The following is a 14,374-nucleotide window of genomic DNA, read 5'->3' as shown; positions in this document are numbered from 1 at the left end:
AAAAACTGCCTTTGAAGACTTGTGAGAGAAGTAATATTCTGCTAGTTTCGCAGGTACTAGTGTTTCAAATTTGAAAAGCCCTTCGGTCCCAGTACTGTACAGTCCTAAATGTGGCCTCAATCCAGCTGTCTAACAAGGGAACACCATTTAGAAGCAGTCTGCAAAATGTCACCAAGATGGGGACAAGGCTTTGCTTAGTCCTTGCGTTCAGTGTGGCTCTTCAAATTGCTGGACTGTTCTCACCATGGAGTTGGAAAAGTTGTTAGATCCCAGTACAAGGTTTTATTCTCACTTGAGATTGGGACTATTTGCTCTGTGCTTTCTTTAAACACCTGAAAGCTTCACACAACTCAATTTTAGGAATTCCAGAAAAAAATGCGTGAACCTTGGTAAAATTGACTTTGTCCTCGCACTAGTTTTTGAGTGTGTCTTGAAAACAGTTTCAGCTCCCAGGTTCTGTTCCTAGGCTTAATTTTATTTTTCATCCATCTCCATTAGGAAGCTGTCACAGGGTCTGTGATCCATGTAACTGAAGGAGTGCTTTTATATGGATACAGCACAATACTTACTGTGTGCTGAATAAGGTGGTGAGTGGAAGCACTGTGCTGTTTTTTACACCACTGTAGCCAGTTCTCTGTTTCTCTTGGGACTTGCCTTAGTCAGTGGTTCCACAGTTGTATAGAATTTTGTGGCATTTTAGTCTAACTTTGACCTCCACAGGTCCTCTCAGAGGATCATAACCGAAAAAGGAGTAAGTTATGGGGGAAGACAGATGGACGGATATAGATGAAAAGCCAGAGAGTCACCCTGCATGCTTAGTTTAGGATGAAGAAAAACGTATCTCTCTGTTAAATATTGGGTCTAGAAAACATACCAAAAATCAACATTCATAAAAAGCTTATATATTTCCAAGGCTGTATTTGTTACAACTGATACACAGTCAGAGGAACATATTAAAACTTGAATTTTCTGAACCCTTCATATTTTTTAATTAGTTAGCTGTCCAGTTCTTATGCAAACGTCAGACATGTGAAGGGGTATAATACAACATTTTAGCTGGAGCTCTTAATGTTTTAAAGTTAGTAAAGTTAGTTGGTGTGTTTTATACAGGTTATTGCATTTTTCTTTCCTCATTGGCATTAGTAATCTGGGAAAAGTGACTTATATGTCTCAGGCTGGTTTCTACATGGTGTTATTGTGTTCTTTTTCTTGGGAGCTTGATGTTCAGGTAGATTGTAATGTGGAAAACCTGAGCAGTGAGTCACTTGAGAATGCAGTTGTTAAACTTTTTGATCCCTTTGAAAGTTACCATCCAGTTACCTTGTAAGTGCTGAAGTTGTTTCTTATATTTATTAATTTTTATTGAATTTTATTAATTTTTAATGAGGTTGTTGCTAACACCATGTTATTGGGGTTATTACTGTAAGAAAATTGAACATCTCTTTAAAGTTAGTAATTTCCCTTTTGTGGCCTTGGAGGGGAAAAAAAAGTAGCTGTTAAACTGGGGTTTTTTGCCGTGTGTTTTCTTGGGTTTCCTGGCAGCAATTCTGAAAGATTATAACTTCACTAATATACTCTATTTATCTCCTCCCAAGGGTGATGGGGAGTAGGGGACTATCACAAGATGCTTTGGTACCTGGCCTTCTTAACAAATTCATAGCCTGAAATTTGTAACATAGAAACCACTGGGGGCTGTTCGAGCAGTATCACTGGGACTACAGTAAATATTAGAATTTGTGTCATTCATGTGTGATTGCATCTTCTGCTTATGGCAGACAAGGCAGTTAGCATCCTCCTTAACCACTGCTGGTTAGCTCATGTTTCTAAGCAGCAACTTTCTAGATGTTTCCAGAATTAATTTGCCAAAACTTACAGTTGGAAATTAATGGATGAGTTGACTGTTCTGGGAGGCACTTGGATGAAAGAAGAGTTCTGCCAGTGGGTGGTTAACTCCTTATATTTCTTTGTCTCCCATTGTTTGTCCAGTTTGAGGATGCCATGTGCAAGTATTTTGCTGGCCATTGTGGATGGATTCTAAAACAATTAAAAAGAAATTCTTTGTCTTAGATTGCTGCGGTAGGGTAGTTAGTGTCTGAAATTGATTCAAGCAACAGGTCGTGCATGTTTTTATGGGGAGCAAGGAGCCTCACAAGATGCTTGGGCACCTGGCCTTTCTTGCAAATATACAGCCCTAAGCTAGGTGCCTGCACTCCTTATGAAATGAGCCTGGAAAAGTAGGTGGAGGTTTCATGGGTTTTTTTATGTCAACCTATGCTATGGAATGAATTGTTCCACTGTGTGTGGTCCTGAAGTTTCATTCGGTCTGCACTAGAATTTGTTCAGTCAAAGAACTGCCCTGGCTGAAAACTAGCTCAGTAAGAAGTATTCCTTTCCAGCATGGGTAGTTCATGGTTCTGGGTCGTTATATGGCTGTGTGACTTTTAGCATTGGCACAAGACGGGGGTAAGAAACTCAAGCCTGGGGTTTAGTTGTGATCCCTGTGGTTATGTCTGCTTGATTTTTTTTTAAACACGGTTCACTCCAAATGCTCTGAACTAAGAAACGGCTCTAAAAGTTCATTCATGACCATAAAACTGGCATTGTTTTAAGAGGTATAAAACTACAGCAGAGGTTTTATTTAGATTTCTTGGTATCTCAGCTGGTAAATTAGAGATTAACAAGGCTCGTGTTGTGCCTAATTATGTGTTGTCCGAAGGACGGACTGCAGATGGCATCTGGATAAAAAGTTATGCTGTGGATACATGGCTTTCCAAATCCACCTCATTTTTACTGTGAATGTTCACATGCATCTTTTAGAATAAATAGTACCTATGTGGAATTCATCCTAGCATAGTGACTGTTCGTGTACATGACCTTGTATGTTAATTAACACAACTGTAATGAGCTGTAATGATTCATTGTAATTAGCACATTTAATGTCTGTCTTCTGAGAATTTTGCTGAAGCAGTACTTTCTTATATTTAATAGAACAAGGCAGTATTTATGTAGTATTAGCAGTTATTCAATGAATTCCCTTATGTAATTTTTAAGGGTAAGTTAGGTGACAAAGACCAGCCTACCTCTGAACGAAAACTATGCTCCTCGTAGTTCCTACCATGTGGTAGAGTCTGTAGGTTGAGTTGATACTGTGTTTTAGCAAAATTCGAAACTAGTAAGCAGCACAAAGGAAAGCACAGAATGGCAGAGATTCTGTTGACAAGCTCTGCTTCTCGATCAACGGACCTTTGTTTGCCTGCAGCAGGTCTGTCTCCAGAGATGACAGCCTTAGCCAAAAGTGGACACACTGTTCTCACAGGTCGTGAGATGCGGTTTGTGTGAACAGGTAGGTGTTCAGAGTACAACATTTACGTTATTTCCGATGAGTAGAATGTGTATTTATTGTGCCGTCTATAAAACACACATTTCTGTTCTGGAATTTCATGTGACAGACTGGCAGTCTTGTCCATATCTAGTATGAAATGGGGGGGAGACACACACACCATGGTGGAAGGTATTGACTGTCAAAGGAACCTTCCCCCTGCTTTCCCAGAAGGAGGAGTGGTGGTGCAGGCTGTATGCCTGCAATAGTACTGTGAGAGGTAGCCAAACCAGGACAGAGCTGTGAAGTAAAAGCTTAGCTGGTTGACTTATGAATACAGCATACAGGGTTTTGGAGCTGGTTGACTGTTAACCCTGTCTTTTTCCTGCTGCTGCTCAGCATAGTGGAACTGGGTCAGGTTCCAAGTTAATTATGAACTGATGGAGCAGGCATTGGAACATGCAAGGTAGAAAATGAAACTAGCAAGGAGTTACAAGTGTAACAAAAAATTATCCCCCAGTGTCGAAACGGTACCAGGAAAACCTGGGAAAGGGTACCCAAGAGAGGGAGCCAGTGAGCTGTTGATGGCTGATGCTGAGAAGTGTGACATGTTTTCTCTTTTTCTGTTTCCGACACTGAAAATATCAAATATAGTGAGATGGTTCCTGCAACTAGGACCAGTAACAACTACCTTGGAAGGAAGGGGGAAGAAGGGAGTTAAGAGAGTACTTGTATTTGTTTCAATTAGTTGTACTTGAAAATCTTGATGTAAGGTTCTTAAAGACAGCCTCAGAACTATTTTGAAGGTTTTTTCCCTGAGATCTTCCAAAATATAGAAGTAACAGAAAATGGGTAAAGATAAAATATGCTTCTTTTCTTTAAAATTGTGGTGAGATGGGGATCAGTCTGCAGACAGCCTATAACTGGCTGAATATGGATTTGTTAAGAAAAAGTTGTGTCAAACCCATTTGATCTTTCTCAAGTCTAGTAAGAGTAGTTAGTGGTGGAAATGAAACAATAGATGCCTTCTGTCTTGTCTTTATTAAGGCTTTTGATGCGGTTTTATAACACTTGTAGGCAAGCCAGAGAAACAGAGTAAGGGAGAGAGTTCGGTTTGGGGTTTTTTTAAGCTATACTTAGAGGTCATTAGATACCAATAGTTTGTTTTACAAATAAAAGACTGTATCAAATTGAAATTGGAAGGATGGCTTGGGTCAGATCAGTACTGTTAACGATTCATGATCTGGATGACATAATAATGAGTAAGCTTTCTTAAATTTGAGATGACACCAAGCTAAGGAAGGTTGGAGACATGCTGGGGGATAAGACTGGAGTCAAAATTGGTGTTGACAAATTGAAGATATGGCTTGAAAAAAATCCAGTGAGATAAAGTGGGGATAAGTACCCGACAGCACATTTAGTGGTAAAAATACAGGATGTGCAACTGAAGAAAATCCTCTGAGATTTATAGTAGGTCTCAAGTTAAACTTAAATTGCTTAAAATGCTATTGGAAGACAGGACTTCTGCTTTCAACTTTTCTACTCTTTTCAGTGTATGCTTTAAGCTGGTGTCTAGTTTTGCATGCTGTCATCAATCTGGTTGGTGGATCAGTTGGAGAGAGGCAGGAGCAGCTCACTGAAGGTGATCAGAGATGCAGAAATTGGAATTCTTTACTCAAAAGAAGGTGGGACATCTGATGATGGATTTTAAATATGGAATGACTATTTTTCTTATCCACTGTGATTGCAAAAAACAGACTGTTAACTTCCTTTCTGAAGTAATGTTCTGAATTGCAGCTGGGAATTTTTAAATTAGGAAACTTGCAGGAGAGAACAGTGAAGCACTAGGACAGATCACCAACGGAGGTTGTGGCAGTCTTAGACACCCATCCATCAGTGATGACACAGGTATATTTTTTTCCTGTCATTGGGTACAGTGTTGGATAATTTTCCTTTGCAGTCCTTTCCACGGTCTCCTTATATGCTGTATTTCTGTGGGGTGACATTTTAATAACATAAGGCTCGTTCAGTTGACCTGTACAATTCCAAGAATGGGGTTCTGCACTATTCCTCTTTAGATTTAAAACACAACTAAAATCTTCTTGCTTTTCCTTCAGTTTCCCAGAATGGACTCCTACCTGCTTCCTTCCCTCCAAGCCATTATGTCTCCTTTTTCTTCTCCTGAAGCTTCTCTGACTCTTATTTTCCCTTGATCCCGTAAAAGCGGCTGTGTACCCTGGTTCTTTTCACTATGTCATGCTGGAGGGAGGCTGATTGGCAGGGCAGAAAAGATTAGTGATTTGCAGGAAATCTTTGGTTGGCAGAAAGAAGTGAGGAGCTTCTTGGAGGATTTTCTTTGACCTAGGTCTAAATCAAAGAATGGTGAAGAAATAGAGGCAAATGTATGTTTTTGTTTTGGTGGCATCCCGCTTTTATGTGCTGTATCAACTAAGAGCAGCTTTAGAATTCTGCATGCAGCACGTGCCTTATGAATTTAGACTGTTGTTACTTTTGCTAGATTGTCCTGTTTTCGTCTGGGATAAAATTCATTTTCTTCTTAGTAGCTGGTATAGTACTGTGTTTTGGATTTAGGATGAGAATAATGTTGTAACACACTGACATTTTAGTTATTGCTGAGCAGCTTTTGCACAGAGTCAAGGCCTTTTCTGCTCCTTGTGCTGCCCTGCCAACGAGTGGGCTGTGGGTACACAAGAAGTTGGGAGGGGACACAGCTGGGACAGCTGACCCCAACTGACCAAAGGGATATTCCATACCATATGACGTCATGCTCAGCAATTAAAGCTGGGGGAAGAAGAAGGAAGGGGGTAGCGTTTGGAGTGATGGCATTTGTCTTCCCAAGTATCCGTTACGCGTGATGGAGCCCTGTTTTCCTGGAGATGGCTGAACACCTGCCTGCCAATGGGAAGAGGTGAATTAACTCCTTATTTTGTTTTTCTTGCCTGTGCGGCTTCTGCTTTACCTTTAAACTGTCTTTATTTCAACCCACAAGTTTTCTCACTTTTACCCTGCTGATTCTCTCCCCCATCCCACTGGGGGAGAGTGAGTGAGCAGCTGTGTGGTGCTTAGTTGCCAGCTGGGGTTAAGCCACAACATAGATCAAACCCCACATGGTGAAATTCCTGGGGGAGGATGTGCTTAAGGTATGTGGAAGTCTTGGTCTTACTTGCTTGTCTTCAGCTTCATAAGGGGAGTGACACCAGCTGAAACCTGCAGAGGCCATGTAGTTGATATCCAGACATAGAGGGCTGGAGAATGCTCGGCTGGAGGGAGGGACTTTTGTTAGCATTTTCTGTGACATGTCAGCCTTCATTCAGACCAGATTTCTCTTCTTCTCTTTTGCAAGGACCCGCAGCTTCTTAACGAGAAAGCAAAATCGGGTATTTTAAGAAAGTACTCTTTTAATGAGTAGCAAATGTGAGTTGTTTGAGAAAAAAACAATTCTGAGATCATTGCCAGGAATGTTTGCCTGTGGCTGCTCATAGAAAAGTCAAAGTTACGGAACTGGTGTAATCCCCTGATTTAAGCAGTCAGGGGCTTGACTTGCTGTGAGAGTCAGAGTAGATGGGGCATTGCCTGAGGCCCATAAACACAGCAGTCCGGTAAGTGTCAGGCAATGGGTGCTCTGGAGATTGATGGCTACACCAGGGAACTAAATTAAACACGCTCCTACCAAGGATTAAGTGATCTAACTCCAGTGATTCCAGTATATATTTTATATCGGCAACTTCTTACTGCATCATTTCCTGAGGATGCTATGGAGTGCTCCATTAGACAGGCATTTCCATGTTAGTCCTTTTTAAATTAATGTTTCAAATAGATCACTGTTTATCTACAGTATTGGTCTAGAAGGGACTCACAACACAACTGCGTGGAACAGGTTTTTTTACATTGTTTGTTTATTTACTCTTACTTGCCTCTAGGAAACTTGGGTGCATCTTTAATTTTGACTTTTCTTCTTCAAAGGTATTTGTGCACCTAGACTGCATCTTGCATAAGCAAAGATTAAATGTTTCCCAGCAAAATGACCATACCTTTTTAGTAGCTGAAAATCTAAATAGTTTGAAGTAAATATATAGTTGCTCTTGGTGTTATATAGTCACTGTAGAACCATCCTTACCAGACTTGCTTTATAAATGTGGTAGAATGTCAGACGGGAAAAGAACAGCAGAATTACTCCACTGGTTCTGTTCAGTCTCAGAGCCAACCCCTTGCAGGTATTGTGCAGCATGCATGTTAGTTCCTCATGCTTAACCAAAGCGATAATCAGAACAAGGTAAAAGTGAGTACAGCAGGGAGTATGGCTGTTCTAGGAAAGAAAAAGACTATGTTACTGATCCTGTTTTGGTGTCTAACAGAAGTATCAATCATTTTACGATTGATCTTCCATTTATAAAAAAAATAAACCAACCAACCAAAAAACCCAAATAAAAAAATAACAACCCTGTATACTTTTATGTTATAATTTTTAGAGTATGCATGTGTATGCTTGTTTCATATGTTTGACTGCCCAATATTATTATAGCATGCAGTACGTATGACAGTATTTTTTTATTCAACTTCTCTTGGGGGAGAAAAATCTAAATGTTTCAAATTTGTATCAAGTTATAAGTTAGGCTCATTTTTTAATTGTTAGAGAAATCCTGTTTTTTTAAACTGTGTTAGCAGGGATTAAGAAGATGGAATCTGCAACAGTTCTTGAAGGATTGCTGTGGTAGGTGGATGGCTAAATAATTAGAACATATTGTGACAGAATAACCTGATATTTTCCTGTTAAAAGAACAGTTTCTTGTGATGGCAGCAGTTCAGCTTTACAGCTGCCTTAGCTTTATTCTGGCTGTTTTCAAAATTTAGGTATCATTAGCCTGATAGCTAACATGTCCTTAAAACCTGTTACGTGATACTTTTTTTTTTTTTAGTATGTTTTTCCAATGAAAGTGAAATTAATTCAAGGTCAAATTGAAAGATTCTATTTAAGTAAATTATTTTTTTTTCTCCTAGCGTTGGGGTCCTTAATCTAAATATATTCCAGATTATGTATTTTGGAGAAAGGCTTTAATATTATGTAGCAAGCTTGCTGAATCCAAAATATCTTTCCAATTTGTAGAATGAAAAATGGTTTAGGGCCTGTATTCTTGCACTGATGTCAGTTAATATGTATTCTTATATGGAGTTTTCTACATGTTTGGGATATAGTCTATTGAGACTGTTAATAGAAAGTGATACTATGGAAAATCCAGGTTGGTTCATGGTTTTTTATGTGAACTATTACAGTTTCGATTGTGTTATGGTTTATGCTTTGGTTTCTTTGTTGTCTGAAGAGCTAAACTTTAACCACAATTGAAGTAATGAAGCTAACTGTCTAGGTTCTGATTTCCAATTGTGTACCTTGGGAGAGTTACTGAAGAGAAAATGAGACACAAAAAGTGAAATTAAGCCTTACCAAGCCTAAAACATTCTAAATATTTTAAAATATTACAAATTACAGTATTCATAAACCTAACTAGTCCTGTAACTCTTATCTACTCTAATCCTGTGGGTTTTTTTGAAAACTTGGTCTGTTCTGTGTCTTCTAGTTGTTTTTTTTTCCCAGTGCTCATCAGCTTAAGATAAGCAATACTGATTTGTCTTAAAACAGTGTTTAATAAAACAGTTCTGTAACAGAGTGGCAGGTGTTCATATGTTACATGTTAGCTAGTACTTTCAGAGCATCCAAGTAGCTTTAAATGCCCAACCCTTTGGACTCTGAAAAATTCCTACCTTTGAATACAGGTGAGAATTCATTTGAGATATGTTTAGATGGGTTGCGTGGGTTCTCTAACACAGAGACTTCCTGTTCCCAGCTGTCTCCTGTGTGTCTGTCGCCATAAAAATGGATCCAAATATTCTAGAAGTTAATAGAAGGATGTCAGTTAACTCCCACAGAATAGAGAACATTAGGTTTAAAAGCATATGTACTGGAATTATGTACATCTCTCTGCCAAAGATAAGCTTTCGCCTGTATTGAACTGGTGTCTTAGGAGAGACTTTTATAGTCATCTTAATTTTAAAAGTTGAAACAAAATAGGTGGCTGGATTATTTTATAAATGAAGTTATTTTCATTTAAAAAAGAGGATTCTTTGGTTTTGTAATTAAGCAATAGGGCCATACCTGCAGTAGAACCCTCTGGTGTCATATTCACCGGTTGTGGAATTTTATGTTCCCAAGTATTTTGTATTTATTCCATTTCAGAATGTTTTTGAGACTGTTTTCTTTTAAAGCAACTGGAAGTTCCAATTAGTTGTGCTTTTCAACATGTAGATATTTACATGGAGAATCTCCTGCAGATCTGCATGGGAGTGTTTGTAGAATCTAAAATGAAAGTGTTGTTCTTAAAAATAAAAATCCTTTTGATAATGTTTGTACATGGAGATTAGGAAAACTCTTGTCATTTCAGATTGCGTGATGCCCTCCAAGTAAATGAAATCCATTTTCAGTAGTGCTTGTACTCCTCAGTTACTCAAGTAGCCTCCAATTTATTGGGTTTTTTGTAATTCATTACATCTTTTCTCATGCTTCTATAGGTTGCTTCAGGCAACGTTCTCAGGCTGCAGGTGCTACAAATGATATTCAGTTCGTATTTGCGTAACGGGAGAGAACGCTCAGCACCTTTTGGCTGTCGGGAACCAGATACGGATTTGGGGCTGTCCTTTGTGGGCTGTGTTGGGATGGAGGCTGAAGGGCTGTGTGAGGTCTGCCGCCAGTGCCACAGCCTCCTCCCACCCCTGTGAGGCAAAACGGCTCTTCTGAGTTTGGGGCAACAGATGTCTGTCCTGGAAACCCCTGGGAGAATCGCTCTGCACTGCTTCTCCTGATACTTATTTCAAAATCAGCACTCGTCTGGGGAGTCCCTCAACCTGTGGTGCTACATCTGCTCTGTTTAAGAGAACACATATAGACATAGCTTAATTGTATCTGTCATTTCCCTTGTGAAAATTTGAATTCTTTGTCATCCTTATTTTTCTTTGCAACACCCTTGTGAGATTGGTTTGTATTGTTGTCTTAATTTTTAAAAATGGGGAACTGAGCCATGCTAAGATTATTTATTTATCTATTCGTTGACCTGATTCAAAGCTAAGAGCATAACTGTGACCAAAATTTTAACTGCAAGTGTCCATCACTTATATTTGCCCTATGTAATGTAATTTAATTCTCTTATAATAAATGTATTTCTTGTCATAAGTGGAGATTTTATTTATTTATCTATTGCTAAAATACATGGTCATAATTTTATTATTATTATTATTACACTCCAGTTCTACTGTAAACATGTCTGCCAAGAAGTCTGTTGGGGCAGCTCTGGAATTCCTGCATGGAACAGACTTACAAAGCTCCACCTCATGTACAACTTCTTTCTGTAGGATAGATGGACCTTGATTGTTATAATAAATCACTTTAGTGAAACTGTTCTTGCAAGAATTTTGGGTATTTCACTGTATCATGTTTTCATAGAAACCTTCTGAATAATGTTCAGATATTAGTAATGAAATCATAATACTACTAAATATGCTAATAATTCACGTAATACTAATATTATTCCACATTTCCTTTACCTTCCTCCTACAGAAAGGTTTTTTACAACATAAATATAAGCAACACTTTAAAGAAGCCAGAACATAGTCATAGTATTTGTGGTATGAATCAGTGTGGTAGTACTATGCAATCCCAACTCAAAAAGTATTTAAGAAAAGGATGGCAGGAAAGAAACAGTGAAGTGCGAGAGTGGCAAAATAGTGGTAATTTTTTTTTTAACTTTTGAAATTGGAGAGAATGGGGCGTCAAGAAGATTTTGATAGTGTAAAGCAGCTGTTGCTTTAGATCTGACTGAACTGGGTTACCCACATTTTATTGAAAATGTGATTAGTTGTCATTTGACAAATATGTATCTGTCATCCTTCAGTTGCTGAAGAAGTTGTTTCATGGTTTCGTTTCCTTCTTTCTCCCCATGCCTCTTCCTCTCTAAAGTGAGGTAAGGCTGGGTGGGAGAGGAACAGGAAGAAAAGAGGATGAAAGAGGGTCTTTGGCTCTCCCTTTCTTTGGTGGCTGAGTCTCTCTGAGTAGCAGTGGATTGAGGCAGGCCTGAGTCTATCAACTTTGTCTCCTGCTGTTTATGGAAACTGTGAGCGTCTGGAAAGGTGCTTTGTCTGTATGCTCAGGAAGATTATTTGGTCTGGGTTTACAGTTGCAGAGTTGCATTTGCCTCAGAACAGCAGTGGGTTTTTCAGTGGTTTACATTTTGAAAAAAGACTGTATGACAATATCTTCGAAAAGCCCTCCCTTGTCTGAGGGGTTGATCTAGTCTCTGATGAAGCAAATGACTGAGGAATTTCACTGAGCTGCACATCCACCACTGACGGAGAATATCGGGTGTTTGTCTAATTCATATCCAATTAACATCCAATATGTTCTTTCCTGTTCTTCCCTGAGTAGACTTGTTAATGGTTATTCACCTTTCTTTATTTAGTTATCAGCTTTGATTTTTTTTTTTTTTTTTTTTTTTGCCAATGCTACTATTGAGAATTCTTTCAAAATACTTAATCTTAACTCAGTTTTGACAAAGGAAGAAGACAGAGTGGTGGGGAACAAAACCCTCAGAATACTTTGTCCTGAAACTAGTGTTATACTCCAAATTAAGCCTAAGGTATGTTCTTGAGGTTCTTGTCTTCACATAAAATAGAAAATGGTATTGGTCATAGTGTTGCTGACTTCTTTTTTTTTTTTGCCTGGATAGTATGTTTAGGGATACTTGCATGCATCTCTCCTAAAAGCACATTGTATAAACTTGTAAATGTATTGTATGCTGTAAGTATCTTCCATGTTGATTTGGTTGCAGCTGTCTTTTGGCCAGTTGCAGTCAGTGCCAAGGTTTTTTTTTACAGTACCACCCTCCTCCCCCTTTTGTGGGTTTCATTAAACAATTGGAACAAGCAAGCTTCTTAAGAGGGTTTTGTAGTCAGAATGTTTGGAGACAGGCTTGAAGCCAGTTAATTGGAATAGTGTTTCTCTTTTCTGCTGTTTTCTTTGTCCTTTCGTCTTTAGCTTACTACTGTTCAGTGGCAAAAGAAATTTCCTTGGCCTGTCCTGAGTAAAATGGAAATTTAAGTAGCCTTTGATCTAGTCAGAAGGTAATTATTCAAATTCTTATTATGTCACCTTTTCAGAAGATACTGTGAAGATGAACAGCAGGATTCAGCTCTCCTTTGTGTCCGTCTCTACTAGAAGTGTTAATAATGGCATGAAAATAGAGGTTAACACTTAAAGAAAAATGTTCCCTTCTTTTCCATAGTCTTTCTGTGTTGTAATTTCTTGCCAACTTCATAGTTACTTTGTTGGATTAACAAAACCAGTAGTTGGCTCATTGGTTTTAAATGTCTGTGCATTAATGCATTTCCAGACTAGACAGAGTTAGTATTCCTTTTCTTCTAAACTAAATTGTTGTTTTTTTCTTCTCTGTTCCCACTTTTCCAATCTTTCTTCCACTTCCATCCTTCCCCTGCCCCCATTTTCCCTCTAAAAATATCCTTAGGAATGACTTGCTGATGGTGTGCCGCCAGCTGAATATGGAGGAGTCTGTCGCGGAGATCATGCACCAGCTGGGAGCAGATGAAAATGGAAAAATTTCCTTCCAGGATTTTAGTCAGTGCCGCATGGAACTCGTTCGAGAAATCAGAAAGGAGGAAGTGGAGCTTTCTGTGAAATCGAATGACTCTTGTAAAAAGAAAAAGTTAAGGGATAGGATAGCTTCCTGGCCAACTAGCAGCAATAACAGTTTAGGTAGGTATGACTTTTAAATGTCCTGTTGATGTAATTTAACAAAAGGTAAACTCCGGGGGGTTTGTTACTAATTTTACTGTCATCAGGATTTCCTCTAAAGGGCTTTGTGAATATGTTTTGGCATAAGTTCGTCATATATTAGAGTGCTGTTGTAACTGATGCAGTCTGGTCGTCGGTGTGTAGACTAGAATGTGTGCAGAACATCCTCTTCTAAAAACCCTAGTTGCACAAGACAGTGATCTTTCTTGAAAGGACAAGAGCTGCAGAGCTCAGCTGGTAACTGAAGATCCAGTGAGCTCTTTGTTGTCTGTAAAGCCCAGACAGGTAGGTAGTTAGAAATATTAAAAATTAGGAGAGAAATAATCTTTGTCTTTTGTCTTTCAGATGTAATATACTGTAGGAATGTGGATGTTTCTCGGATGCTTTAAAAATCATTCCACTTAGCTGGGGGTCTGAGTGCTAGAAGTGCCTTGTGATTTAGAGAATACAAAAATTCTCCTTTCCTTTTGCCCTCCCTCCACCCAGGTAAAAAACAAAAATAAGAAAAAAACCCTTGCTATGCCATGTACAGGAACATGGGATGTAGGAAGGGATTGTCTGTATCATCGAGTCCAGTCCTTGATAGCACTGTGATCAACTGGCATTAGATCAGAAATATTCACAACTACAAAATGCTTCTTTTCACCCTGTAAAAGTTGCAAGAGACCAGAGCACACAGCTTCTGTGGTCAGATATCCCAAAATGCAATGTACTGTGGAAAAAGCTGGGATGTTGTCAGTGCTCTAGCTCCCTACAGCAGCTGCATACTTAGCTAAACATGACTGCTGGCCAATGATCTGGAACTGACCTACGTCCATGCTTCAGAAGAAGGCCATCAACCTCTGATTGTATTTAGTTAGAGCTGTGTCCTCTCAACCTTTTGTTTAGACTACGTGAGCCTAGATTTCTTTAAAATACTTCTTTAACGTGAGATCCTCCATTAGTCATCCCAACAGTCTTTCTTTGCATGTGTCCTAAATTAAGTTAGGAGTATTTTTTACAGTCAGATATACTTCATACATCTTCCTGGAGAGTTTGCTTAGCTGTGTTCTGGCTCCTCATGTAATTGACCTGTCAGAGACCAGTTCTCTCTGACCAGGTTCTTTTAGATATTCCACGCGTGAGGGTGTCGTGTTTAACATCAGATTTACTTATTTGAAGATAGTTGATGTTACATGGGATTT

General features: G+C 38.9%; 1 protein-coding gene across 1 annotated transcript in view; it reads left to right on the top strand.

Annotated features, from left to right (window-relative positions):
* The window catches only part of MCC (MCC regulator of WNT signaling pathway), a 222,491-nt gene that overhangs the window by 7,199 nt on the left and 200,918 nt on the right, over positions 1 to 14,374 (top strand). Inside the window, exon 2 of the mRNA XM_059833295.1 lies at positions 12,904 to 13,151. Coding sequence (XP_059689278.1) covers positions 12,904 to 13,151 — 248 coding nt within the window. The remainder of the gene's footprint in view (positions 1 to 12,903; positions 13,152 to 14,374) is intronic.

Source organism: Gavia stellata, chromosome Z (genome assembly GCF_030936135.1).
Source record: "Gavia stellata isolate bGavSte3 chromosome Z, bGavSte3.hap2, whole genome shotgun sequence".
NCBI classification, from domain to species: Eukaryota; Metazoa; Chordata; class Aves; order Gaviiformes; family Gaviidae; genus Gavia; species Gavia stellata.
The sequence above is the reverse complement of the archived record's forward strand: the minus strand, read 5'-3'. Positions and strand labels throughout refer to the sequence as shown.